The sequence below is a fragment of the Mustela nigripes genome, chromosome 13 (assembly GCF_022355385.1).
Source record: "Mustela nigripes isolate SB6536 chromosome 13, MUSNIG.SB6536, whole genome shotgun sequence".
Classification (NCBI taxonomy): Eukaryota; Metazoa; Chordata; class Mammalia; order Carnivora; family Mustelidae; genus Mustela; species Mustela nigripes.
In genome coordinates, this window is record NC_081569.1 from 29,012,279 (window position 1) to 29,039,957 (window position 27,679).

The following is a 27,679-nucleotide window of genomic DNA, read 5'->3' on the forward strand; positions in this document are numbered from 1 at the left end:
GACAGGGTGTCCTAGGTGTGGCAGTTCTGAGTGGTGGTGTGAGGTAAGGATGCATGTATGTATGTGGTTGGGAGAAATATCTTGCCTCTTGGAATATCATTTTTTTGGAAAGGGCCAGAATCATTTGGAACTATCTGGGGGACAAACTGCCCTTGGAATTAGGGTGGTAAGGTAAGGTGGTAGGAGGGAGGCTGTTTTTCTCCACAAGTTCCAACTGGATCATGGGCCCTAGTGTGTATAGAGACAGCACATGGGGGAGTGGACAAAGCTCAGGCTTTGGGTCCAGACAGGCTTGACTTGGGCAAGTCACACTACTGCTCTGTTTACTCAACTATAATTAGGAAAATAACCCCTAACTCACACAGAAGTGGCCTCCTAGGAGGCAGAACCTGGCTTCCCAATGTGACTTCTGGAAGGCAGGCCCTCATCAGTATCCATTCACTGTTTTGTCCTGACAGAGTTGGGGAGGGGTAGGGTGGATGTAACCAATGCAGCTGGAGGGTCAGTGTTACCAAAACAAATGATTACTTTCCCAAAGAGTCTGGGACTCCTTCTCCTATGTAGTCATCAGTGTACTGAATCAGAAACAATAATCCCTGGACCCCTTCCAAGGGGCATCCTGTGCCTGATTACTATGGGCACTGGGTGCTCAGAGGTGAATTAGGTAGAGCGGCTATCCTCAAGAAGCTCCCTCTAGGAGCGCTGTTCACGTGGGGACTGCCACAGGCCGTTGCACTTCAGGGGGTAGAGAAATCAGCGAAATCTGGTTCTCTGAGTGGAGCAACTACTCCGGGTGCAAATGTTCCATTACTTCCTCCACAGTATACCACTTGCTGTTTAGGCTTACAGTCAAAGGCTTGGGCCTTTGGCCTCCACAGAAGCTCAGAATTTTACTAGGTGTATTAAAGCACATTTAATCATCACATCTGATCTTCATAACAGGGCAAGGATTGCTGTTGCACTCTTGTACCGGACAGGAGGATGGTCCATGGATAATAAAAAGAGACTAAGTAAGAACATGGGATTCAACTTCCAGACTAATGTTCTTTCTGGTCTACTACTGTGCCTCATCTCATATTCACACAGTATCTGTTATGCCTTCATCTAGGGCAGAACCTCTTCGGAAAAAAAGTAGAAATCTGAGATGGGCCTCCAGACATCAGGGGATTTCTATTCTGAATCAGAAAAACTTGGTTCTCACCCTAGGGAGCCCCCTGGTCTGAGAATGAACCTTGACCTCCATGGCCCTGCTAGGTACTGGGCCTCCTACTAACTACACAGTCCACATCTCCTGGTCTTCCCTGCTCCACACCCTCTCCTTCAATGATTCCATCAATCAAGCTACCTCCCAAATTCTAGTCCCCATTTCACATGAGATGATCCACTGTCCTTCCCAAATCAGTATTTCTTCCAACCTGTCCTCTCTCCTTAATGGCAAGCTTCCCTCCCCATTAGATAATCCCCTTCCCTATAGATGCCGAGTGAGGGAAGGGTTCTTAGAGCCTACCCTTCTACTCCAATTTCCACCCTCCTTTTACAGGAGGGAAACAGGCCCAGGGGAAGAAGTACTTGCCTAAAAATATATCACCAGTCACTGGCCAGGCTATGTCTAGAACCCAGATTACCCAGCCACTAGCCTCAAACTCTACTACCTCTTCACCTACCAGACCACAGACTCCTTTCCCTCCATCATCAAAACTGAATTAGTCACCCAGGCCCCTTAAGTCTCTCTCAAATACATCTCTCCTTTTTAATTCTTTTTGCTTCCCACTGCCACTGCTCTGGTCAAGTGCTCATTACATCTCATCTGAATTGTTGGGACAGCCTAACTAGTATCAGGCCCCACTCTGCCCACAGGACTCTAAAGCCTTTCACATTCTGCACATCCCACATTGACCACATGAACTTCCTTTTCTGGATGCCTCAATCCACAGGTCTTTCTTGTTCACTCCATGTGCTCTGTCCCCAGGCTTAGCTCTGTTGAACACAGAGATGTAGGGTAGCCTCTTTCAACTTCTGGTTGGAAGTCAGGACAAGCACAGCAAATGATTCATGGAAGGATCTGAGAGTTTTTGACTTGAGAGATACAGAAGACAAGGCCTTCTGGATTGGGTGGCTGGGAGAGAGAAAATAAAATTTCCCTTGGTTCCACCATGTATTATGGCTCCCACCAGAAGATGTATGTCTGTAGTCTACAAACCCAGTATTACAATAGCCTTTGTGCCTCACCTTGCTGCTTATAGGCACTCCTCACTCAACCACTTTCAGAACCAATCCAGCTCCTGAGATGTCGAGCATCTTAAACCACAGCTCTGAGCCTGTAGTCCTGCAACAATGCTGCTAGCACATTATGTTGTGCAAGACTAAGAATTTTAACCAGGTATTAAAGTTTTCTGCTGTTTGATTCCATCTCTCCAATCCTGATTTTCATTACTACAGCCACATTTGAAGATCCTTACCAATATTTTCCACTTGCCCCTTTGTGCCCTTTGCTAAAAATGACTTGACCCCCTTCATTTCTGCCTGATGAAAGCATAAAGACCCTCCTTGAGTGCCAGCCATCTCCTCCACGAAGACTTTCCCAGTTTTCCTCAGCTAGGAAGAATCTCCCTGCTCTGAGCTTCTATGTTTATTTATATAGACATTTCTGCCTTACCTTACTTAGCTCTTGCTGTAACATCAACTCGGGTAGGTCTGGAGCCCTTGCAGGGTACAGAGAGAGCATCTCATCCAGCCTCTATTCGCACTCAGAAGCAGGTGCAGTATGAATGTTTGCCTCACCCAGGGTAGGTGCTCAGACCAGCGCCGGTTGCCTGAACACGGGACTTAACCGCTCACACCACTCGTTTAGGTAGCCGTCTAACAGAATGGGCCGGACCGGACTAGGTTACACAGCCTGGGGAGTGGGGCCATTCCAGCCAGTCGCTAGGATGTCCCCGCCAGCCTCCCCTACCAGCTCCAAATGGGGTGTGAGTGCGAAGGAAGTGGGGCCGGGTAGCCCCGCTGGCTCCTCCTCCGAGCCCACCCTGCGGATCTCTGAGTCTCAGGTCTCCTTCCAGTTCACCGGTCTCAAGAAATGAGGGGGCGGGACCGGAGAGATGGGGATCTCTGCCACGGATGCGCTTCCCACTCGCGACGAGTTTAATTTATTTATTTAATGTTTTTTGGAGGGAGGGAGCGTTCAATGAAGGGGAAGAGGTGGAGCGAGGGGAGGAGGCGGGCCCAGGCTGACTGACGCTAGCGCCGGGGAGCCAATGGCCCGTGGGAGGCGTTCCTCCCCATTCAGGACTCCTCGCCTGGCTCGGAAGGTATGTTAAACAGCTGCTTTTAATTTGGTCTCCCCAATCTCGGGCGTTTGGGGGGCTAGCTCGCCGGCCAGTGGCTCTGGCCGGTCCGCCACGGTGCGGGCGCCGTGGGCCCCGGGACGGAGCTAGGGGAGGCTCGGAGTCGGGCGGCCGAGGGAGGCGCGGGGCAGGCCAGGAAGGAGAGCTCTTGGCGCCGCCCGCTCGCCAGTGTGTGTGTTTCCAAGCCGGGCCGGATTCGTGGGGAGGGGGTCGGCCGGCCCGGGTCGCCAGTGCGCCGGCCGTGCTGCCTAGTTTATTTCACCGAGCAGTCGGTTTCGGTAGGTTTCGAAGGCGGACTGGGTAAGGGGCGGGCAGGGGGAGATTCCCTCCCCCCCACTCGCTCCTGGAATGCCTTTAAAAAAATTATTGTAAAGAAGAAAATAGGGGATATTCCGTACGCCGACTGGAACCGAGCCCGGGCTGCGGCGCGCGGGCTCGGCAGGGGGCGGCGGCCTGAGCCCGGCGGGCCAGGCCCACTAAGCCCGCGGCGCCCGGAGTTGGTTGAGAGCTGGAGTTCGCGAGCGAGCCGAAGCCCGCAGCTTTCCCCGCTAACCGTGCTGGGTGAGGGCGGCAGCCGCCCGGAAGGTTTTGTTTCGGTCCGCAAACTTGGCGGAGGGGGCGGTGGGCGCGATCCGAGAGGCGCGGGCGCCGTGGGCCGCGGTTGTTATGGACTCTGGGGGCGGGGGCAATGCCGGACTTGCGGGAGGGGCGACCGGCGGCGGGGGAGGGCACCGGAAAGAGCCCCCCGCGCCTGGGCACCGGCTCCGCGGAGCGCCGGTCTGTGTTCTCCGAACTCCCGGGCTGTGGCAGTAGAGCCGGCATTCGGCGCCGGAACCCGCCAGGCCGCGAGCCCGCGCGGAACTCGGCCCGGGGGTGCGGAAAACCTCCAGGAACTCGGTGGCGGCTTCGACCCGCGGCCCCAGCTGATCCCCTTGCAAACATGGAGCTGCCTCCTTCCCCGCCCACCCCAGGGCGGCCGCGGCGGCGGCGGCTCCCTTCCCCTCCCCCGGCCGTGCGGCTCGTCCGCTGAAGGTGCGGGGGCGGGGGCGCGGGCGTGTGAGCGCGCCCACGAGGGGGTGGCCTGAAAGGGGCAGTGAAGGTCGGAAACTGGGAAAACAGTCTCCACGCTCGGAATCGGGAAAAGGAAATGCATCAGCGGGCGGGGAGGGGCGCGGGGGGCGCGCCTGTCAGCCGGGATGGCGGCCGCGGGCTGGAAGGCGGGGCGCCGGCGCTAACCGCCGGGGTCGGGTGGGGCGACGCGGGGAGAGGAGGCGCCGGGGCCGCGGCCCACGGAGCGCTGAGCTGCCCCTGCCTCCACTCCTCGGCCTAGCCTGTTTACTATCTACTCCAGCGGCCGCTTGTGCAACCCGCCCGGAGGGGAGCTGAGGGGCGGGGCCTTTCCCTCTCTCTTCCACCCACCTCGGGCTCTTCCAGAGGGCCCGCCTTCTCTTGTCTTCCACTGGCTGGACGAGACTCCCTTTTTTCCTTCTCGGTTCTCGACTGGATGACATTCTCCAGAGCTCCGCCTATCGGAGGCCGGGCTGGAGTTTAAGTTGCTAGGATTTTTTTCCGTGAAGGGCGGAGGGAGGATTCCTGCGGCTTACGTGAGGCGCAAGGTCCCGCCCCCACTCCTGATTGGTGAGATAGATAGTCTCCGCCCCCTCCGCCCGAGCGAGCTGGGAGGGGGAAGTCCACCCCCTGTACTCCGCCCCCTCCCCTACCCTGTGTGCGCGCTCCGCACATGTGAGTCCCGCCTTGCTCCTTCGAACTGTGCTCCCGCCCGGAAGTCCCGGGTTTGGAGTTCTTGGCGGGGGGGGAGGGGGGGGCCTAGGGGGGCGAAGAGAGCTGAAAGGCACACAATGATTCCTCTAAGGCTCGAGATCTGGTAGCTTTGCGATGAAGTTAGGGGTTAACGGCTTGAGTGGATTTCGGGGGCCTCGGCTCCAGGGGTTCTGCACGGTTGGGGAGGAGGGGTGGATCTGGCCTTCCGGGCCAATTACTAAAGTTCTGACCCTGTGGCCTGGCCGTTCCCGCGCCTCTTGACTTCCACGAGATCGCCCTGAATTTCACTTGAGAGCGCCGCGGACGCTGGCAGCTTGTCCGTAGGTGGCTTTATCTAAAACTCTGAGCACCCTAAGCTTGGCCTGGGTGCTTTAAGCAAGGTCCGGGGTGGTTCACCCCCTACTGGGCAGAGGAGTCGGGGGCGGCCCAATCCTGCTTGGATTCGAAGTGGTTCTTGACGTCCAGGTGGAGCGTCGTGTGGCACCCAGTCTAGGGAGCAGGGGACGGCCCAGAGTGAAAGGTACCTTCCATAAGTTCTGTATAAGTGTCGCTTCTTCCTAACTTCGGAGAGGTTTGACTCGAGGGTCGCTTTCGTTGGTGTGACTTATTTTTAGAGCTCCGTCTTTGGGCAGGGCTTGTCTTTCATCAGTTAGCTACTCATGGAGTTCACAGTTCAGTGCCTTGTCCTTGCGGCTGGAAGCCATCCTTGGAGTCAGACCCACCTGTTGCCAGCGCTGGTTTCGTTGCGGTCTCCGGTGGATTGCAGAGGGAGGACAAGATAGGACCTGGGAGCGGGTTCCCTGGGGCCTGCCACTTGGGGACTGACAGGGCTCTCGGGGGAGTAGCCTTTTTGCCCGAGAGCGGGAAAATTCTAGTCCCGCCCCCTCCTTTCCTGGCGCTCCTTGAGCGCCCCCCAAAGCAGGGCCAGCGTCAGTTCTCCGCCTCATTTGATGAATAAATAAAAGCAACCTAGGCATTGCAAGCACTTTGTCTCTGTGCGGTTGAAGCACTATAACCTACACAGAGAAGGCTTAGGGACAGCCATTAACACTTGTTGGCTAAAGGAGTAGGTGAACAGCCATTCTATTCTTTTGTCATCAACTGTGGAATTTTTATTCTTTGTATGAAGCGTGGGGTGAAGGTTCATTTATACTGTGGCCTGTTTGGTTTTCTGATTCAGTTCGAGTTGGAGTATGCCTCCAGATCTATCCGGGAGATCGCAAACGCCTTACACCTCATGCTCCGCCTTCCGGAGGCTTGCCAGGGCGGTGGCTGTTAGGGCCCTGCCTTCTTTTTGGTTATCTCCGCCCTCTTAGGACTGCATACTCAAGTTTAGGGATTGTTGGTGTTAGAGGTGTGCAGCCACCCCTAGCAGAGCGCTGGCAATCACTGGGGCTATTTTTCGGCTTTGGTCTTCAGCTCTTAATTCTGTACGTACTGATAGGAGCTGTACGGATCCGGTTGCTCTGGATATTTGTGTTTACAAGGAGGCAGAGTGCGGAAATGTAAATTGTAGAGAGAACTGGATAGAATGAGGCTCTTTTCCTTTTTCTTTCTTTTTTTTTTTTCTTGTAAGGGATCCTCCACGGTGGTAGTGCTGGTGCCTCTCCCCTTCAAATCCCAGGGCTTCGGATCTCAGCTTGCTGAGCTCCGCGCCCCCTCCTGTTTCGGGCCCTGGAACTCTCTGCACTTCAGTCTCTAGTGTAAACATTCCACAAAAGGACTGCTAAGGTTCAGCCTCCTCGCGCGGGGCGGAGTCAGGTCCTTTCTAGACGGGCGTCCTGGCCAATGGAGGCTGCTACCGGCGCCGAGATCTCCAATCGGGTGGTTGGAGGCGGAGCTTGTCTCACTTACGGACATTTTACCCCACATCGGTTACTTACCTTCCAATGCTATGACCGGCGAGGGCGGGAGCCGACTTGTTGGGCCTGTGGCTGAGACCGCACGGGGCGGGATATGTGGAGTCCTCCAATGAGATGTGAAGAGTTCCCCTGCTTCCTCCAATAGTGTTGAGGCGTGGGGGTGGGATTCTGCAATTCGTCTCCAATAGGCGGGGTTGAGTTAGGGAAGCTCCCCGCCAATAGGGGCGTGGAGAAGGTGAGCGGCTCCCCCTCCCCTCCCAGCCGAGGGGGAAGGGGCGGGCAGCCGGCAGGCAGGGCACAGCGATTGGTTAAGCCTTTGACGGGCGGATAATGCGGCCTGTGGTGGAGCGAAATTGAGTCTTCCCTCTGCGGGGCGGGCCGGGGGAGTGGGCGGGATTTCCCGGGTAACAGAGAAGCGGCCGCGGCGGTAGAGGCGGCGGAGACGGTTTCTCCATCTTTCCCCCCCTCCCCTTCCCCCCTCGGAGTTTCCCTCCCTCCCTCCCTCCCTCCTTCCCAGTCTGGGCACCGGGGCCTGTGACCGTTTCGTTAGCGGAGAGGAGGCTGCCAGTCCGCTTCGGCGGGCCTGTGCCTGCGCCGTTCTCGGGGCCTCCCTGCTGAGCCCAAGGCTCACGCCGAGAGGGACACGCAGAGAGGAGCGGCCGGAGCAGCTTTGCGGTGAGAGCACGCCGGGCCTGGGTCGGGGCGGGGAGCCTGGTGGAGGGTAACGCTGGACTCGAGGGTGTGTATTTTTAGGGGGGGGCTGACCTCCTCGGCTTCCCGTAGAGCAGGCGGGCGGGAGGTGTGTGGATGTGTGAGGGGGGTGGGGGGCGGAGCGGGGTAGCTCTTCGTGCGGGAGGGGGAGGAGAGCGTAGTCCCGGTGCGCGCGGAGGGGGCGGGCTCTCGCGCCGCCGTTCAGGGGCGGGGCCGGCGCGCGCGTGCGATTGTGGAGAAAGGGGCGGGGCGGCCCTGGCTAAGTGCTGTTTGCGGTCGACCACCCCTCCTGTCTTCCCGAGGTGGGCGGGGCCTCGGCTGGGCAGCCGCGCACTGGCATGCTGGGGTTGGGGGGACGGGCAAGGGGTCTCCCGCGTGTGGCTTCGGGGCGCGGCTGGGAGGGGGCGTGAAGTCGGCTTTCCTCCGCCTTCTCGGGCTCCGGTTGGCCGGAGGGGCCGTACGGAGCGGCGATGCCACTCCCCCAGGCCGTCCTCCCCTTCCCCCCGGTTTCCGCCTCCTTGGCAAGTGAGGCGGGGTTCGGGAAAGCCCGCTGTCCGGTCTGGCTTGGAGTCGCGGCGCCCAGATCTGCCCCGCCCTACGTCTCGGTGGGATGGGAGGGGCTCCCGCTGACTCTGAGCTGCGGAGGTGTCAGTACTTACTCCTGTGGCTCGGCCATGCCTTTTGCCTGGGGCAGGGGAACTGGGTGCCAGAGCTGTTGTCTCTGCTTAGCTCCACGCAGCGTCGATGGCACCGCTCAGCCTTGGAGATTGGGAGCATGATCACTGCCACTCCCCCCTCCCCGAATTGTAATTATTGGGGCGAGGTGCTCAAGGTCCTTTCGTTGGAGTCTTGCGGTGGAGTGGCTGCTCGTGCTGTGACCATGCTTCCGCAGCGGTGATTGTTGGGGGGAGGGGCGGAGAGTCATCAGAGACTAGAAATGTAGCCGGGGACAACCTTTCTTGGAGTTCCCTTGATGTTCCGTTATTGTGGCTGTTCGGGGCGGGGTTTCCTATGAGCCAATAGGGTAGTGGGTAGTTGGATTTGGCCACAGTTAGGTGCCTTAGGACTTCAAATCCAGTTAGCCAGAAAAAGTCTTTAACTAGGCGGAGATATAGGAAAGGAAGGGTTGGATTTACATTTTACTATTTAAAACGATGTGTTCATAAAAGATGGTGATTTTAAAAATTTCTGAATAAAATACTCTGATTTCTTCGGCTGTTACATTTTTGAATGCTTTCATTGTATATACAGGTGGTTCTGCTATGTGAGCTTAACTTCACAAAGAAATAAGTTGCAATTTAGGTAACTACAGGTATTCTTGAAAAGCCTTCTCTTATGGTTTTGTATAATTCTGTTAGAACATCAAGACTATTTCTGTTTATATTCTATAAAACAGCGTTCTTGCCGTTTTGTTAACAGAGGGTGAAGTCGAGGACTTGTATGTGACTTTTGTAGCATTGCCCTCCGACCTGTTTTGGGGAGTTGCCTTACGACGTTTCATGTTTAATGAACTGTTTTAAATTTTTTTTTTTTTTTTTTAAAGTAAGCTCTACACCCAACATGGGGATCGAGCTCAGGAGACAAGAGTTGCATGGTCTTCTGGCTGAGCCAGCAAAGTGCCCCATAATGAATGATTTTAAATCAGTTTTTTGCTTTGAATTGATAACATTCTTTTTTCTTAAGAGAAATTATTGTTTTTTATATTTTTTCATGAGAAAATAAATGCAAAGGAATATATTTATAGACGAAAATCTGAGTAAGCCCTCTGGCTGATACCTGAACTGAAGTTAAATTCTGGATTTGTGCTTTGTTCAGTTGGGACTGAGAGCTTGATGTCCTGGCCCATATTCATGAGAAGAGAGTAAGTCCCATCTCAGTTAAGGAAGTAGCAATGGCAAAGGTAGCTTTTTCATTTGAGCAGTTGTGACTGTGGTAGAATTGGTGTGGAGACAGAAAGCCTGGGTGTTTTTTCTGACGTATAGATTGCCAAAGATAGTGATGATAGTACAGTCTACCACTGAGGAAGATTTGGTCAACACATAGTTGTTCCCACCATTTGCAGTGCTGTCTGCTGGGAAACACGGAAGACCTAAGTCATGCCCTTAATATGTTGTCTCTTGGGGCACCAGGATCAGAAGTCCCAGATATGCTTTAAGGATTCAAGTAAGAACCTGGTTATACTATATTAGGAAAGTTTTTATAAATGCTTCTTAGCTCTCCAAATATCAGTATGATAGATACTGTAGTTTTGTCAGAGTTAAGACCCTAGATGATAGATTGGCATTTTGTAATTAAGATGGTTTTACCGTGGAGTAAGAGTGTTTTTCTTATTTGTTAAGCAAAGAGGTATGTAGTAATTTGATAAGATTATTGGCAAAGCTTAGTCTGTTTACATCTGAAATACAGACAAGATAACTGGAGATCTTTTCAAGGCAGATGTTAATGGCTGCGAATTTTAGTCGAATTAAAAGATTATGTCCCTGGGCGCCTGGGTGGCTCAGTGGGTTAAGCCTCTGCCTTCGGCTCAGGTCATGATCTCAGAGTCCTGGGATCGAGTCCCACATCGGGTTCTCTGCTCAGCGGAGAGCCTGCTTCCCTCTCTCTCTCCCTCTGCCTGCCTCTCCATCTACTTGTGATTTCTCTCTGTCAATTAAATAAATAAAATCTTAAAAAAAAAAAAAAAGATTATGTCCCTGTCATTCAGTAATCTAGTTACGTGCTTTATTTATTTTTTTTTAAAGATTTTATTTATTTGTTTGACAGCAGGAGAGGAACACAAGCAGGGGAAGTGGGAGAGGGAGAAGCAGGTTTCTGGCTGAGCAGGGAGCCCTACGCGTGGTACAGCCAGGACCCTGGGATCATGACCTGAGCAAAACTGAGCCACCTGGGCCCCCCTAGTGAAGGGCTTTAAAAGGCTTTCTGGAGCTGCCTGCATAGCTCAGTTGGGGGTCTGTTTTTGGCTCAGGTCATGATCCTAGGGTCATGGGATCGAGTCTGGCACCGGGCTCCTTCCTGGGCAGGGAGCCTGCCTTTCCCTCTGCCTGCTGCTTGCCCTCTCTTGCTCTTGCTCACTCTCTATGACAAATAAATAAAGTCTTTAAAAAAATTAAAAGGCTTTCTTCCTCTTCTGAGTAATACTACTAAGAGTTGTTAAGCTTTACTTTCTGTAGATTCTCCTAAAAATGATAGTTAACATGCTTTTTAATTTTTTAATTAAAAAGAAATTTTTTAAAAGATTTATTTATTTATTTGACAGAGATCATAAGTAGTCAGAGGGAGTGCAGTGGGGGCAGGTGTAGAGGGAGAGAGAGAATCCTCAAGCAGACTCACCCCTGAGCACAGAACCACCCAATGCTGGGGCTCCATCCCAGGACCCTGAGCTCATAACCTGAGCTGCAGTCAAGAGCCAGCCTGTTAACCAACTGAGCCACCCAGGCGCTCTATTAACATGCTTTTTAGAACTGTACCCTCTGCTTGAAAAATGACTTTCATTTTTTTCCAAAGATTTATTTTTATTTTTTTTTAAGATTTTATTTATTTATTTGACAGAGAGAGATCACAATTAGGCAGAGAGGCAGGCAGGAGAGAGGGAAGCAGGCTCCCCGCTGAGCAGAGAGCACGATGTGGGGCTCGATCCCAGGACCCTGAGATCATGACCTCAGCCAAAGGCAGAGGCTTAACCCACTGAGCCACCCAGGTACCCCTAAAGACTTATTTTTTAAAAAATTAAAAAAATAGGGACACCTGGGTGGCTCAGTGGGTTAAGCTGCTGCCTTCAGCTCAGATCATGATCCTGGCATCCTGGGATCGAGTCCCACATCAGGCTCCTTGCTTGGCGGGGAGCCTGCTTCTCCCTTTGCCTCTGCCTACCACTATGTCTGTGCTCACTCTCGCTCCTCTCTCTCTCTGACAAAAAAATAAATAAAATCTTTAAAAAAAATTTAAAAAATAAAGATTTGTTTATCCTAGAAAGACAGAGCACGCACACACAAGCTGAGGGGGCAAATGGGGAGGGAGAGAGAATCTCAAGCAGACTGTGCACCAGCTCAGGTTGAGATTAGGACCTGAGCTGAAACCAAGAGTGGGAGGCTTTTTTTTTTTAAGATTTATTTATTTATTTGACAGAGAGAGCGAGACGGCGAGAGAGGGAACACAAGCAGGGGGAGTGGGAGAGGGAGAAGCAGGCTTCCCTCTGAGCAGGGAGCCCAATGTGGGGCTCGATCCAGGATCCCGGGATCTTGACTTGAGCCGAAGGCAGACAGTCAACGACTGAGCCACCCAGGTGCCCCAGGAGTGGGAGTCTTAACCAACTATGCCACCTACACACCCCAGTAAGAACTTCCATTTATTGAGCCATTATGTCCCAGGCACTGAGTTAGGCAGTACATTTATTTATTATTATTTTTTTAAAGATTTTATTTACTTTTTTGACAGAGAGAGAAAGAGATCACAAGTAGACAGAGAGGTAAGCAGAGAGGGAGGAGGAAGCAGGCTCCCCGCTGAGCAGAGGAGAGGGCCTGATGCGGGGCTCAATCCCAAGACCCTGAGACCATGACCTGAGCTGAAGGCAGAGGCTTAACCCAATGAGCCACCCAGGTGCCCCTGGCACTGTACATTTATTAATCCATTTAATTTTCATGATAACCTTGTCTAGTGGGTACTGTGAAGTCCATGTTTTAAAGATGAAGAAACAGTGATACAGAGAGGTTAAAACTGTGGTAAGTGGCCATGATAAGCATGAACCCTGGTGTTCTGGTTCCAGAGTCCCTGCTCTTAATTCTACACTTCATTTGTGTCTGGTCTAAGGATAGTAAACAGTGAAGGAGCAGTGTGCTTTTAAAAACTATTGAGGTAAAACATATGTAAACATATGAGGTAAAACATATGTGACAAAATTTACCGTTTCAGCTATTTTTAAGTGTACAATTTAGTGGCATTAAGTACACTCACTTTGTTGTGCAACCATTACAACTATCCATCCAGAACTTTTTCATCTTTCCAAACTGAAACTCTGTACCCATCAAACAACAGCTCCTTTATTTATCTATCTATCTATCTTTAAGCATTTTATAATTTTAGCTCATGAGTGTGTGCATGAAGTAGGGGGGCAGAGGGAGAGGAAGGGAAAGAAAGAGGCAGATTCCCCACTGAGTGCAGAGCCCTCTGTGGGGCTCGATCTCAGGACCCTGAGATCATGACCTGAACTGAAATCAAGAGTTGGTTGCTTAATCGACTGAACTACCCAGGCACCCCAAACTCAACACCCCAACAGGCCCTTTAAATCTCTCCCCAGCCCCTAGCAACAGCCATTCTACTTTATGTTTGTGTGAGTTTGACTACTCTAGGTTCTTGATATTTAAGTGGAGTCCTACAGTAATTGTCCTTTTGTGTCTGGCTTACTTCACTTAGAATAATGTCCTCAAGGGTTTATCCATGTTGTAGCACATGTCAGAATTACCTTCCTTTTTAACGGTGAATAATATTCCATTATATGTATATATCACTTTTTAGTGATTCACATTATCGGTGGGCATTTGGTTTGTTTCCACCTCTTGGCTATTGTGAATAATGCGAAGAACATGGATATATAAATACCTCTTCAAGTACGTGCTTTGAATTCTTTTGGGTATATACTCAGAAGTGGAATTGCTCGATCAAATGATAATTCTGTGTTTAATTTTTTGAGGACCCAGCGTTGTGCTTTTGAAAGCAGCTCTGAGGGAAAAGACTGGAACTCTGATTCTAAAGGGGAACTAGGTCAACACCCATTTCTTGAGCACCTTCTTAAGTAGCCCTGGTCTGACACAGGAGGAATCTTTGTCCCAGAAAAGTTTACATTCTTAGAAGGAAAGGCAGATATTTACATGATGATTTTATTACACATCAGTGGAGATTGAGTGCTGTAAGAGTCAACTATAGAGAGCTGAAAGGAATTCAGAGGAGGGAGACCCTACTTTTGGGGTGGAGGAGGAGATGACACTGAATGAGCAGCAGGAGGATGAAGCTTGAAATCACAGATCCAGTTGAAGCAGGTTGTTGAATGTATGAACTTAGACATCTCAGAGTACCCCTAGAGAGTGTTTTGGGAGAGTGTCTTTTAGAAAGAGTGGCATTATGTTGAAATTCACACATGAATTGTAGTCTCTTCTAGAGTTTGTGAATCTTGTTCTCTCTTCAGTTTATAGACCTGATTGCTTTTACTGCTTTGGAAGGTGTTTAAGAATAAGAATCATAGTGAAGAAATTAGGGACTTGGCACATATGTTACTGCTACCATGTGAAGCTCTAGATACGCTAATATGGCCAGCTATTGTTTCCTAATACTTCCTTTCCTTCAAGTGCCTTCCTAGTTCTACTTCAGTTAAGTGAGTAGTAGAAGTAATATCTTGGGATTTTTATCTTTTTCTGGTTACAGCTCAAGTAATACTTCTGGATACTTTTTTTGTTAAGGTTAAGGTTATTCAGCAGCGTACCCAGGAGGATAGTGTATTCTGCCATTATTGCTTTATCTTATTTACAAACATTTCAGAGAATCTTGGGTTTGTGTCATTTTTTTTTTTTTTTTTTTTTTTTTTAAGGTAGGTTCCCTCTGACGTGGGTTGTGAACTCATGACCTGGAGATCAAGACCTGAGCTGTGATCAAGAGTTGAATGTTTAACTGACTGAGCCACCAAGGTGCCTCCTGCCACTTTTTTGTTTTAAGATTTTATTTATTTGAGAGAGAAAAAGCAGGGTGGGCGAGGGAGGAGCAGAGGGAGAGGGACAAGGAGACACTGCTCAGCACAGAGCCCAATGTGGGGCTTGATCTCATGATCCTGAGATCATGACCTGAGCCAAAATCCAGAGTCCGATGTGTAACCAAGTGAGCCACCCAGGCACCCCTAAGTGTAAATTCTAATTGTATTTAGACAGTTATCTGTCTTAATTGTTTTTTAACGACATATTAAAAATACCAAAAAACCTTGGCTTCCTTTAATTATGTAATTTTATTTTGGGGTCTCTCTTCAGAAGACATGCCTAGTGAGAATTGTTGTCAAATATAATCAAACGTATAGAGGTTTTTGCCCCTATACATTTGTGGGGCAACTGGTTTTCCTTAGCAAGAGCTGTACCACTAACTTAGACCATCTAGGCTGGAACTTAATTTTTGTGATAGCCTCTGTGCCTAGAATAATATTGGCACGTAATAGGTAATAAAAAGTATACGAACTGAACTCAAATTGCATTTTAAAGTTTGTTAACTACATCTCTTTAGTTGCAAATGGCTTCAGAGTCAAGCATTTATTAGTAGCAATTTCGAAGGCATACGTCTCTTTTTTTGCCCTTCCCTTCTTTTGTTTTTGTACTACTCATCACCTTTCTGTCTTGTGTGTCTGCATGTTATTTGTACTTAGAGCATCATGGTTGTGGGTACTTCCTCAGTCCTGCTGATATGATATCCTTGCAGACTGGTGGGCTAATGAAAGATACATATATGTCTGTAATCCCTATCTGCAGTTCTGAAGCGTAAGAATTTTTTGTTTGTTTGTTTGGTAAGTTTGGTACCACAACTGATTAATAGCCACCAGCCGGGTCTAGACTGTCTCACGTGGTACAGAGATGTGAATGTGCTTAATTAAGGAGAGTTACCTTGTATATTCTCACCTTTCTAAAATCCAAACAATGCTGATAACTCCCAGCTTTCTTTAATTGCGGACCTCTCCCCTGTACTAGAGGTGAGCATAACCCGTGGCCCACTTCTTATTTCTTCATATTTCTTCTTGGATATTTAATAGGCATTTTGACCTCTTTTTTTCTGTCTTACTTGTATTTAATCTTCAGTAAGTCATTTTTACTCTATATTGAAAATACTACTCAGAATTTGATCACTAAATACCACCACCACCACCACCCTACTCCCAACTGTAGCAGTGAATGTAAGTACATCTCTAACTTGAATTGTTTCAGTTACCTTAAGTGTTCCCTCTGCTTTGTTATTCAGCTCCTCTTGGGCTGTTCTTAGCACAGCAGTCCAAGTGAGTCTTTTAAAACCTTATTCAGACCATGTCACTTTTCTGCTTGAAACCCACCAGTGGCTTCCCAGGTCAGTCTGGTGATTAAGCTTGAATCCTCATTATATGACTTCTGAGAGCAAACACAGTATGCTCCTTACCCACTGTCCCCAACCCCATTACCTCTACATTTTCTATCAGTCTGTTTTTTCCTTCATTCTGTTCCAGTTATACAGTCTTTTTGCTGTTTTTGGAAAATATTAAGCACATATATACATCAGGGTCTTTGCATTTCCTTTTCCTTCTGCCTGTAATTCACTGATTTCCACATGGTTAGCTCTCCACTTCTTTTACCCAAAAGTTACTGTATCAGTGAGATATTCTTTAGTCACTCTTATGTAAAATTTCAAAAACCCTTCTCTTTTTCTTCTTAATGCTTCTTCTTAGTGCTTGTCACTGTCTAGTGTTCTGAACACCTTGTGTACTGTCTTTTTCTCCCTCTTCATGTAAACTTCATGAAGGAGGAGACTTTTTGGTTTACTGCTATTTCCCTAGCTCCAAGAAGAATGCCTGGGACGTACTGTGGACTCAATAAATATTAGAGGGTGCATGTATGAATGAGTGAGTGATTTGAATTTTGCCATAGGCAAGACTGTATGCTATGCACAGGGGAGAATACAAAATTGGTTAAAGATATATGTGCCCAGGCCTGTGTGGGGGCAGATAGCTAATAGAGTAAATACAGGATGAGGTTAAGTGACACATCTACCTGTCCTGTTAACTGTCTCAAGTCCTATTCTTTTTCAAGAGAGAACAAGAGAGTGTGAGGTGGGGAGGGGCATAGGGAGAGGGCAAGAGAGAGAATTGTAAGCAGGCTCCACACTCAGCATGGGGCCCAAGGTGGGGGCTTGATCTCATGATCCTGCAATCATGACCTGAGCCAAAATTAGGAATTGGATGCTTAACTGACTGAGCTACCCAAGCACTCCTCAGGTCATAATTACAATGCTTTCTTCATAGCTGTAGCTAGCTTATCTTCTGTTATTTATGTTCAGTCTGTTTTATACCAAAGAGAGAATTTACTTATTTTCATTTTAATGAGATAAACTCATTTGAGCTATTACCATTTATACATCTGAACTATATTATGGGATCTTTAAAACTTTTTACTGATTTGCCAGAGAGAGCACAAGCAGGGGGAGCGGCAGAAGGAGAGGCAGGCTCCCCACTGAGCAGGAATCCCAACATGGGACTTGGGACTCCCAGGACCTCAGTATCACTACCCAAGCTGAAGACAGACTTATTTATTTATTTATTTATTTATTTATTTATTTATTTGGTAGATAGATCACAAATAGGCAGAGAGGCAGGCAGAGAGAGGAAGGGAAGCAGGCTCCCTGCTGAGCAGAGAGCCTGATGCGGGGCTTGATCCCAGGACACTGGGATCATGACCTGAGCCGAAGGCAAATGGGAAGGCAAATGGTTCAGCGCACTGAGCCACTGAGGGGCCCCCAAAGACAGACTCTTAACTGACTAAGCCACCCAGGCGTCCCTATATTATGGGATCTTAATGATCTTAGTTTTCTATAGCTTGAAACATTTTGGTATTTCATCATCCTACGAATTATTTCATCATTGCTCATCAATTATTCCCTATTATACTAAAAAAGAGTAAAATAATAAGAAAAGGGAAGAATGATGGCATTGCCTAGAAGGATAATGCAGTGGTAAAATAGATCATCACTGTACACTTCAGTTTTCTTACTGCTTTGCCTGAAGCATTACAGCATCTTCCAAGATGGTGTACAAAAAGTTGGGAGATACCATCTTAAACAATCTGTAAGACATTAGCAGCTGGGGAATCTGAGTGAAAGGTATATGACCATTTTTTATACTATTTTTACAACTTTTTTAAGCTTTCAGGGAACATATTTGGTAATCTTTCATTTTTTTGCCTCCTGTAATGGCAAAGAGAAATAAAAACAGAGGAAAACCCTTCACAGGTATCAGAGGAGCTAGCAGAGAGACACAGTCCAGCAGACAGCAGCCGGCTAGACTGGGGCGATGGTGGTGAAACTGTGTGCCTCTTCACAGACTGTGTAGTCTTTAGGTGACAGTACGATGCACTTTTTCAGAATGAAGAACGTAACATGTACACCACGTATTTTTGAGAGGTGGGTAAGAAATAATGATATCATCCAGGTAGTTGTTCAGCAGGAAGGACTTCAGAATGAAGTGTTTTTTTTTTTTTTTTTTTTTTTTTAAAGATTTTTTTTTTTTACTTGAGAGAGAGACAGTGAGATAGAGCATTAACGAGGAGAAGGTCAGAGAGAGAAGCAGACTCCCCATGGAGCTGGGAGCCTGATGCGGGACTTGATCCCAGGACTCCAGGATCATGACCTGAGCTGAAGGCAGTCGTCCAACCAACTGAGCCACCCAGGTGTCCCGGAATGAAGTGTTTTAATGTGAATCAAAACCATTTCAATTTGCTAAAAGGGTATATGATTGTGTTCTTTCATCTTCTAGGATGTTTATGCACTGAAACTGACTTGTGAGTGGACATTTACTAAAGGCAGGTGTACAGAAGTGATTGGAAGGAAACAGGATATAGAAATGAAAAAACATTGGATAGATCATTCTAATTGGCGTTTATTAGCCTAAAACTGAGAACGCTTGCAGCTGTAGAGCAAAGAAGATGATTGTCCTTGACAATAAAATTAAGAATTAAATTTTCAAAGTATTGTGTATGGTGATACAAAAAAAGAAAAAAAAATCCCAAAGTGGTGATAAGTTAGAACTTTAATAGAGATGTATCTGAAATCAGAATTTACAGAATGACTATGTTCCAACCTCATGTGTGATATTTGGTGACTTGTCAGTTGCATTTTATTTTTTTTATTTTTTATTTTTAAAGGTTTTATTTATTTATTTGACAGAGATCACAAGTAGGCAGAGAGGCAGGCAGAGAGAGGAGGGAAGCAGGCTCCCTGCTGAACAGAGAGCCGCATGCAATCCCAGGACCCTGGGATCATGACCTGAGCTTAACCCACTGAGTCACCCAGGCGCCCCTCAGTTGAAATTTTCTGTCCTTGTCATTTCTTCTTTTTACAGATATTTTTGCCACAGACGTAGCTTTATTCATTACAAGCTACTGGTGATTCATTTTTTTAAAAGAGTGTATTGATTTATTTGAGAAGAGAGCATGAGCAGGGAGAGGAGCAGAGGAAGAGGGAGAAGCAGACTCCCTGCTGAGCAGAGAGCCCAATGTGGGGCTCAGTCCCAGGACCCTGGGATCATGACCTGAGCCAAAGGCAGAGGCTTAACCCACTGAGCCACCCAGGTACCAAAGTCAGTTGCATTTTTAAGGATATTAACTGTTTTGGGTATTTATATATCCAAAACCAGGGAAGTAGGAAATAAAAATTAGGATTTGCTATTTAAGTTCTTTTTTTTTTTTTAAGATTTTATTTATTTATTTGACAGAGAGCACAGCAGGGGGAAAGGGAGAGGGGATAAGTAGGTTCCCTGCTAAGAAGGGAGCTCCGTGTGGGACTTGATCCCAGGACCCTGGGATTATGACCTGAGCCAAAGTCAGACACAAACCAACTGAGCCACTCAGTACCCCTATATAAATTCTCTTTAAGAAAAGTTATTTATTTTTATTTTAGAGATGGGGGAGGGGTAAACGGGCAGGGGGAGAAAGAGAGAATCTCAAGCAGATTCCCTGCTGAGTGTGGAGGTCAACCTGGGGCTTGATCTCACAACCCTAAGATCATGGCCCCAGTTGAAATCAAGAGTCAGACGGTTAACCAACTGAACCACCCAGTCACCCTTTTTTTTTTTTTTTTTAGATTTATTTATTTAATTTAGAGAGAGAGTGTGCATAGGCGCTTGTGTGAATGGGGGAGGGGGTCAGGCAGAAGGGGCAGAGGGAGAGAGATCCAACCTACTCCATGGAGAGTGGAGCCCAATGCAAGGCTTGATCCCACCACCACTGGGTGATCACAACCTGAGCAGAAATTGGAGTCCAGTGCCCAACCGACTGAGCCACCTGGATGCACCTAGGCGCCCGTGCTATTTAAATTCTTACTAAAGTTTCTAATAAAGTTGTTTTTCACCCAAATGGTAAATAAGTTTTTCTGATACAGCAAGGGTTCAGGGTAAATCACATGTCCTAAAACAAAGCAGTGATGGGGTGGCTCATTGGGTTAAGCCTCTGCCTTCCGCTCAGGTCATGATCTCAGGGTCGTGGGATTGAGCCCCATAATCGGGCTCTCAGCTTAGCAGGAAGCCTGCATCCCCCTGTCTCTCTTCCTACTTGTGATCTCTCTCTCTGTGTCAAATAAATATATAAAACCGGAAGGAAAAAAAGACAGTGATATATTTTGAACAACCAAGAGGACTGTTTTGAGCTACTTTGGCAAAAATTGTTGTCATACCACAGTATGATATAATCCCACCAAAGCTCACAAAAGGTTTGTACCTAATGGGGGTAGCATTATATTAGGTTTTGGCCAAATAATTCTTTGTTGTGGGGGATTATTCTGTGCATTTTAGGATGTTCGGGAATTCATGAGATGTCAGTCGTACTCCTGTCCCCTAACTATGACAACCCAAAATGGCTTCTGGCATTGACAGATGTGCTGACAAATGTGGTGGGGGGTGGGGGGTTCTGGCAAACTCTCCTGGTTAAGGCCCACTTCATTAGAAGAATGTAAAACTGATGCAGGGTGCTTGGGTATTATTAGATCTTGTGTTTTAAGAAGAACGGGTTGTTTATTTCGTGGAGCTATTATTTTGTATAAAATGGAAAATGAAATAGATTACATTTTTCATTTATTTTGGGATACTTTTCCTTTTCTAGCAGATTTAAATCCTGAAGTGGATTTTTTTTTTTTTTTTAAGATTTTTATTTAAGAGGGAGAGTGTGTGAGGGCACACAGGCGCGGTGCAGAGGGAGAGAGGGTCTTAAGCAGACTCAGTGCTGAGTGCAGAGCCTGATGCAGGGCTTGACCTCACCACTCTGAAATCAGGACCTGAGCTGAAACCAAGAATTAAATGCTTAACTGACTGCACCACCCAGGTGCCCCTCCAAAAGTGGTTTTTTGGACAGGTTTTGAGGTTGACTGGTGGGCACTTACACTGGATTAAAGTACATGATTACATTTCAGTATATGCTTTGATAAGAATTTATTTGCTTTTGAAGAGAAACTTTCCGTCTTTCCACAGTATTTATTGATGTAAACTGACCATTAAAACTGACACTTTAATGTGGTTTTATGTGATGCTGACCACCAATAAGAACAATTTTGGAGGATTTTTTTAAATTACATAAGTAAAGGAACTTAAAAATGTGTCTAATTCAGGATAACAGTACAAAATTAAGGGGCATTATAAAGGATCAACCATAAATTAAATGCATTTCAAAAAGAAAGTTGTATTCATGGGACGCCTGGGTGGCTCGGTTGGTTAAGCCGCTGCCTTCAGCTCAGGTCATGATCCCAGCGTCCTGGGATCGAGTCCCACCTCGGGCTCCTTGCTCCGCAGGGAGCCTGTTTCTCCCTCTGACTCTGCCTTCCACTCTGTCTGCCTGTGCTCGCTCTCACTCGCTCTCTCTCTGACAAATAAATAAATAAAATCTTTAAAAAAAAAAAAAAGAAAGAAAGTTGTATTCATAAAAGCCTCCATAATAGAGCAATTTAGTTCGTTCATACACTCTTACTTCTTTAATTCTGTCATCTCTGTTTAAGCCAGTTTATGGAATTTATTTGTTATTTATTCCTTACTTTCATAAACAGATAAAGCAGGGCTTGATTTCACAACCCTGAGATCAGGACCTGAGCTGAGATCAAGTGTCGGTTGCTTAACCTACTAAGCCACCCAGGTGCTGCCCCTAATTTGTAAAATTTAAATGAAAAGATAAGATTCTTGAAAGTTGGATTTTCCGTTTGGATTTTATTAAGCATGGAGAACTGTCTGGATTTCTAAGGCCAAATTTTTACTGTAATGAAAGACATTTTAGGTGTAGAACTAGAAAATTGGTTTTTATATTTATCGTTCTGAAAGGGTTAGCTTTTACTTCTGCCCTTTTAAAATTTGTCTGAAATGTGACACAGTGGCTTACTGGTTGTTCTGTCCTATTCCAGAAGACTGCCCTGCAATATCAGAATTATCCTGCTCTGCTTGCTTTATTTGGGAATTATGATTTCTTTGCATGATGAATTGGAGCTATTCCCACTTTTTATTATAACACATGGCCAGATGACTTTTTAAGTGTTCCGCTGCCATTGTTTGTTCACGTTAGTCCTTCTTCACAAATTTCTGTCCCTCAAAGTGCTTTTTTCCCTCTTGTTTCCTTGTTTTAAATTCTATCTTCATGGACTAAAATTCTGATAACAGTGTAAGCTCCAAATCTGAAACAGTTGGAGGCCATAGTAGCGGATGAAAATCTGTCAGCTGAAGCAGGGCTTGAAAGTAGCTTTGTGTCTGACTCTTGTGGCTCCATTATTTGGCATTCGAATACTGATAGTCTGGAATTTCACTGACCTCTCTGCAAGCAAGGATACTATTGTCTGTCCAGTATTTCTACTCCAGATTGGTTATGCATTCCAAGGAGAGAGTGTCTAGCTCCTTGCCATGTGACCTTGAACAAGTCACTTAATTTCTTTTGAGTATCACTTTCCCTCTAAATAAAAGTTCTGGGTGTGCCCATCTGACAGGACTCTTGGGAGGAGCACATTGACTTAACAACAGTCATTTTTGGAAGACTTTGTTGTGGGGCAGGAAATCTGTACTGTTCAGTACTGGTCCCCCACATAAAGCAGAGTCTGGCATGTGTAGATTCTTGGGAATTATTTGTGGAGTAAATGAAATGGCAAAGACTGTAAAAGGCTTGTTATCACCTGTACGTCCAAAGTTACTGTAATATTTTAATATCATCCTGTGTACCCCCATGCCCTAATTCATTTCCGATTTTCAGGATATAACCAAACATTTACCTTCTCTATAGAGTTTTTTCCAGTATACACATTTCTACTCCTTACCAAATTTATAGTACTTACTTGTACTGCTCATGACCTTATTTGTATTGTTAGCCCTTCCTCCCAACATTTTATTAAGAACAATTTCAGGGGTGCCTGGGTAGCTCAGTGGGTTAAAGCCTCTGCCTTCAGCTCGGGTCATGATCCCAGGGTCCTGGGATGGAGCCCTGCATCGGGCTCTCTGCTCAGCCGGGAGCCTGCTCCCCCCCCCCCCCCACGTGCCTCTCTGCCTACTGGTGATCTCTGTGTGTCAAATAAATAAATAAAATCTTTAAAAAAAAAAAGAAAGAACAATTTCTGATACACAGCAAAGTTGGTAGAATTTTACAGTGAATATTCCTGTGCACACTAGATTTTACATTACCATTTTATAGTACTTGCTTTGTCATATATCCGTTCTTCCTCAATGTATTTCAAAGTAAATTTCAAACATTAGTACACTTTCACTTAAGTATTTGAGCATGTGTATCCTTATCCAGAGTTCAGTATTTGTTTATAGCTTTTTCCTTCTGATGATGCAAAATTTATAATGAGAAGCACAAAGTTAACGAATACATTCTGTGTGAGTGTTGAAATCACACTGTATATATTCTGTAGCTTGTTCTTTTCACTTAATCGTATGTTTTGGAGGGCTTTCTTTATAGAGGAACCCCTGTCTTTCTAATTGCTACATAGTTTACCCAATATAGATATATTAAGTTCATTCATTTATGGGTAGGCATTTAGATTTTCCATACTCTGTTGCAGTAAATACACTTGGCAGGTGTATAGGACAGACACCTGAAAGTGGAATTGCTATGTGAAAGGGTATGACCATTTTAACTTTAAAAATTTAATGGAGGGGCGCCTGGGTGGCTCAGTGGGTTAAAGCCTCTGCCTTCAGCTCTGGTCATGATCCCAGGGTCCTGGGATCGAGCCCTATGTTGGGCTTTCTGCTTGGCAGGAGCTTGCTTCCCCACCTACTGCTTGCCTCTCTGTCTACTTGTGATTTCAGTCTGTCAAATAAACAAATAAAATCTTTAAAAATTTAATGGATACTATAAGTTGCCAACCCATAGTCTCTGCCAGTTAAAACTTCTGCCGGTAGTATTTCCGTATACCCTCACCCACACTCAGTATCATCATTCTCTCTTAATTTCTGCCTGTCGCTTTTGGGTAAGTGTCATGTTACTTTATATTTCTTTGACTACTAGTGAGGCTGTATATGGTTTTCCCAAATAGTTTTTAAGCTTTTATAGGACACCTACCTCCTTCATTTCTGCTCCCTGAATATTTGCTAATTTAAAGAGTGAATGTTGCCAAGCCTTCCTGCTTTGTTGGGTTGAGCCTGAAAGGATGAATGAGTTAAGTGTGGGAGAGATCAAAGAAAGCTGAAGTTGCTCAGTGCATGTGTGTCTTAATTAAGTAAAGGGACTCTTCTCCCTTTATTTCTTACACTGTGAGAGGTAGGTGATACTGAGGTGATTAGGAATTCAGGCTCAAGGGGCTCCTGGGTGGCTCAGTGGGTTAAAAAGCCTCTGCCTTCCGCTCAAGTCATAATCCCAGTGCCCTGGGATCAAGCCCCGAATCAGGCTCTCTGCTTGGCGGGGAGCCTGCTTCCTCCTCTCTCTCTGCCTGCTTCTCTGCCTACTTGTGATCTCTCTCTCTGTCAAATAAATAAATAAAATCTTAAAAAAAAAAAAATTCAGGCTCTGGAGGTAGATTTGGTGAATTTATATTCCACCTTTACCTGTTAGTTCTGCAGCCAAAACTGGAATATCAATTCACCAAATTCACCTGTTGATCAAATAAAATTCGCCTGTTAGCTGTGCAGCCTTGGGCAGTTTACTTAGTCATTAGGTTTGTTTCCTCACTTATAAAATAGAGAATAACAGCACCTTGCTTATAGGGTTGTTGTGGGAATTGTAGTAATATTTATAAACTGTGTAGAATGGTGTTTAGGATTCATTATATGCTAAATATTATTATATTAATGATTACTCTCATTCTTTCCCTTCTGCATGGTCAGTATTTGAGTGTGTGAAGTGGTAGGACTGTGGGGAATGCAAAGTTGTAGAGAACCCTACCTTGAAGAAGCTTTGCTATTGGAAAAGCCCCCAAAAGACCAGACTGGATTCCCTCCCAGAATATTACTAGACTTTTTGCATCTGCCTCCACAGAGGAATATTATTAAGAAGGGATTCTGGAATCTCCTTAGTGTTAAGGAATGTTAGAGTCGGAAGTAACCTAAAGATCTTTTCCAACCCTGTCATTTTATAGTTGGAGAAACAAACTCATGGAATGAGGAAGTTGTTGATATGTACATAGCTCTTTAAATTGGCAAGTCTAGAACCATTGTTCTCTTACTTGTGGCCTACTGCTCTTTCATGATTGTATTTAATTGTTGAAACTATTGATATTTTAAAAATTAGACCACAGTTATAGTACTAGGTTTTGAGAGGAATTAGAAGCACTTGAATGTTTTTGTAGCTTATGAATATGTCATTGATGTTAGGAGTGGTGGCATTTGAGGAGAAAACTAGAGAATAAAGAAAAGAAAGGTATATTTTCATGTTTTTATTTATTTATTTATTTATTTATTTTTTAAAGATTTTATTTATTTACTTGAGAGAGAGACAGTGAGAGAGAGCATTAACGAGGAGAAGGTCAGAGAGAGAAGCAGACTCCCCATGGAGCTGGGAGCCCAATGCGGGACTCGATCCCGGGACTCCAGGATCATGACCTGAGCTGAAGGCAGTCGTCCAACCAACTGAGCCACCCAGGCGCCCTATTTTCATGTTTTTAAATTGGAGATAATTTTTTGACTCTGTAGTCCCAAGTTAATTCAGAGTGTGTTATTATTTAAGCTTTTGTCTTTGAGTTGTGATAACACCATCCACTGTGGGAGCTGTGTGTGCAAGCATGCACCTAAACTAGCCAGTGATCATCTCCAGGATGAAGTCAATAGTTGGTTTTGGGAATTGAGCTTTTAATAAATTTGGGTGCCCAGTCCTCTGTTGTACACATCAAATAGATGTGTGAACTAGTTTGCATGTCGGTGCTTTTGGTTTCTGCAGGTTTTGTGGTGCATCCCTGAGCATGAGCGCAGAATGAAGCGACGTTTGGATGACCAGGAGTCACCGGTGTATGCGGCCCAGCAGCGTCGGATCCCTGGTAGCACAGAGGCTTTTCCTCACCAGCACCGGGTGCTTGCCCCTGCCCCTCCTGTGTATGAAGCAGTGTCTGAGACCATGCAGTCAGCCACGGGAATTCAGTACTCCGTGACACCAAGCTATCAGGTGAGCTGGAGCGCAGCCGGGGACTTAGTGTAAGGGAGGAGCATTGGTGATTTCGTCCAATGAAAAAAATATTGGATTAAGCATCCAGTTAGATACAAAATTATGTATATGGGATATTTGTAAGTAAGATACAGCAAATAGCAAAAACAGTGTATACTTGGGTACCACCCAGGTTTTTAATTTTTTATTATTTAGTTATTTTTTTTTTTAATGTTTAAGTAATCTCTACACCCTGTGTGGAACTCAGACTCATAACCCCAAGATCAAGAGTTGCATACTCCACCGACTGAGCTAGCCAGGTGCCCCTTAAAGATTTTATTTAAGTAATCTCCACACCCACCTTGGGATGAAAACTTTCAACCCTGAGATGAAGAGTCACATGCTCTGCCCACTGAGCCAGGCAGGCACCCTTATATTTTTTTCTTTAACTCACTTTTTTTTCACTCAGTGCGATTCCCAAGACTTAGCCATATTTTTGTGTGTAAATATTTGAGTCATTTTCACTCTTTAGTGAATTACATGACTATATCCTAGCTACTTACCCATTTTTCTTTTGCTGGACTCTTAGGCTATTACCAGATTTTTACTGTTGTAAAGGTGCTGTGTGAGTGTCTCTCTTAGTGCAGTGGTACTCACAGTGGCAATCCGTGACAAGATAACCTTGCACCAGAATTTAAAGCAATGTACTACTTTTTTTTTATTTAAAAAAAAGTCTGGCCATGGGGAAACAAAGGCAGCTAAATTAAATAGTGTGCTTATTAGTAAGTGAAGCAATTAGTTTACATCCAGGTGTAAACTCCTTATCTTATTGCAGATCACTCAACAGGTTTGAGGGCATATGAGGAAGAGTTTTATTCCATATCCTGACCAGTGCTGATCTTTCATCTCTTATCTGTTTACTGTTTTGTAGAAATGAAAGAAATTTGTTTTCTGCCCTTTTTAATTGTGAAAGTAAATATCACCATAGTTTTTTTTTTTTTAATGATCCTCTTTCTATGATCCTTTTTTAATGATCCTACTTTATCTGCCCCTTCAGACTTCAACCCATTCGTGATTTTTTAGGTTACTTATATTCACCTGCCTACCTACACTTCTCTTTTTATGTAATATGAATGATACAGTATATACTGTTCTGCTCTTTGCTCTTTTCACTTAATATATAGTGGACAGCTTTTCACTTGAATACGTATGTGTAGATCTAGGTAATTTTTAAGAAATCACTACCTTTTTAATATTCCAATCTAGGTCAGTCTGAATCATAATTTATTTACCTGGTCTGGAGAGACCTTCAACCACCTCATTAGTGACTTTTTAAAAGTTCTGGCTGTTACTGGAAACATCAATTAGTTTAACCTTTCTTTTTTTAAAATGTATTTTATTTATTTATTTGACAGAGATCACAAGTAGGCAGAGAGGCAGGCAAAGAGAAGGGGAAGCAAGCTCCCCGCAGAGCAGAGAGCCTGATGCGGGCTCCCAGAATCCCCGGATCATGCATGACCTGAGCCAAAGGCAGAGGCCTAACCCACTGAGCCACTCAGGCGCCCCTAGCGTAACCTTTTTTGAGAGCAGTTTGACACTTGTGGCAGATTCTTTAATTACGGTTTGATCTAGCAGTTCCATAACTTCATAAATTTCTCAGAATTTATTATAAGAAAAACAAAGAAGAGGGAAA

At 46.0% G+C, this 27,679-nt stretch overlaps 1 protein-coding gene across 1 annotated transcript in view; it reads left to right on the top strand.

Annotated features, from left to right (window-relative positions):
- Window positions 1-7,365: 7,365 nt before the first annotated feature.
- The window catches only part of SIN3A (SIN3 transcription regulator family member A), a 71,277-nt gene continuing 50,963 nt past the window's right edge, over window positions 7,366-27,679 (top strand). Inside the window, exons 1-2 of the mRNA XM_059372065.1 lie at window positions 7,366-7,663; window positions 25,786-26,007. Coding sequence (XP_059228048.1) covers window positions 25,819-26,007 — 189 coding nt within the window. The 5' untranslated portion in view covers window positions 7,366-7,663; window positions 25,786-25,818. The remainder of the gene's footprint in view (window positions 7,664-25,785; window positions 26,008-27,679) is intronic.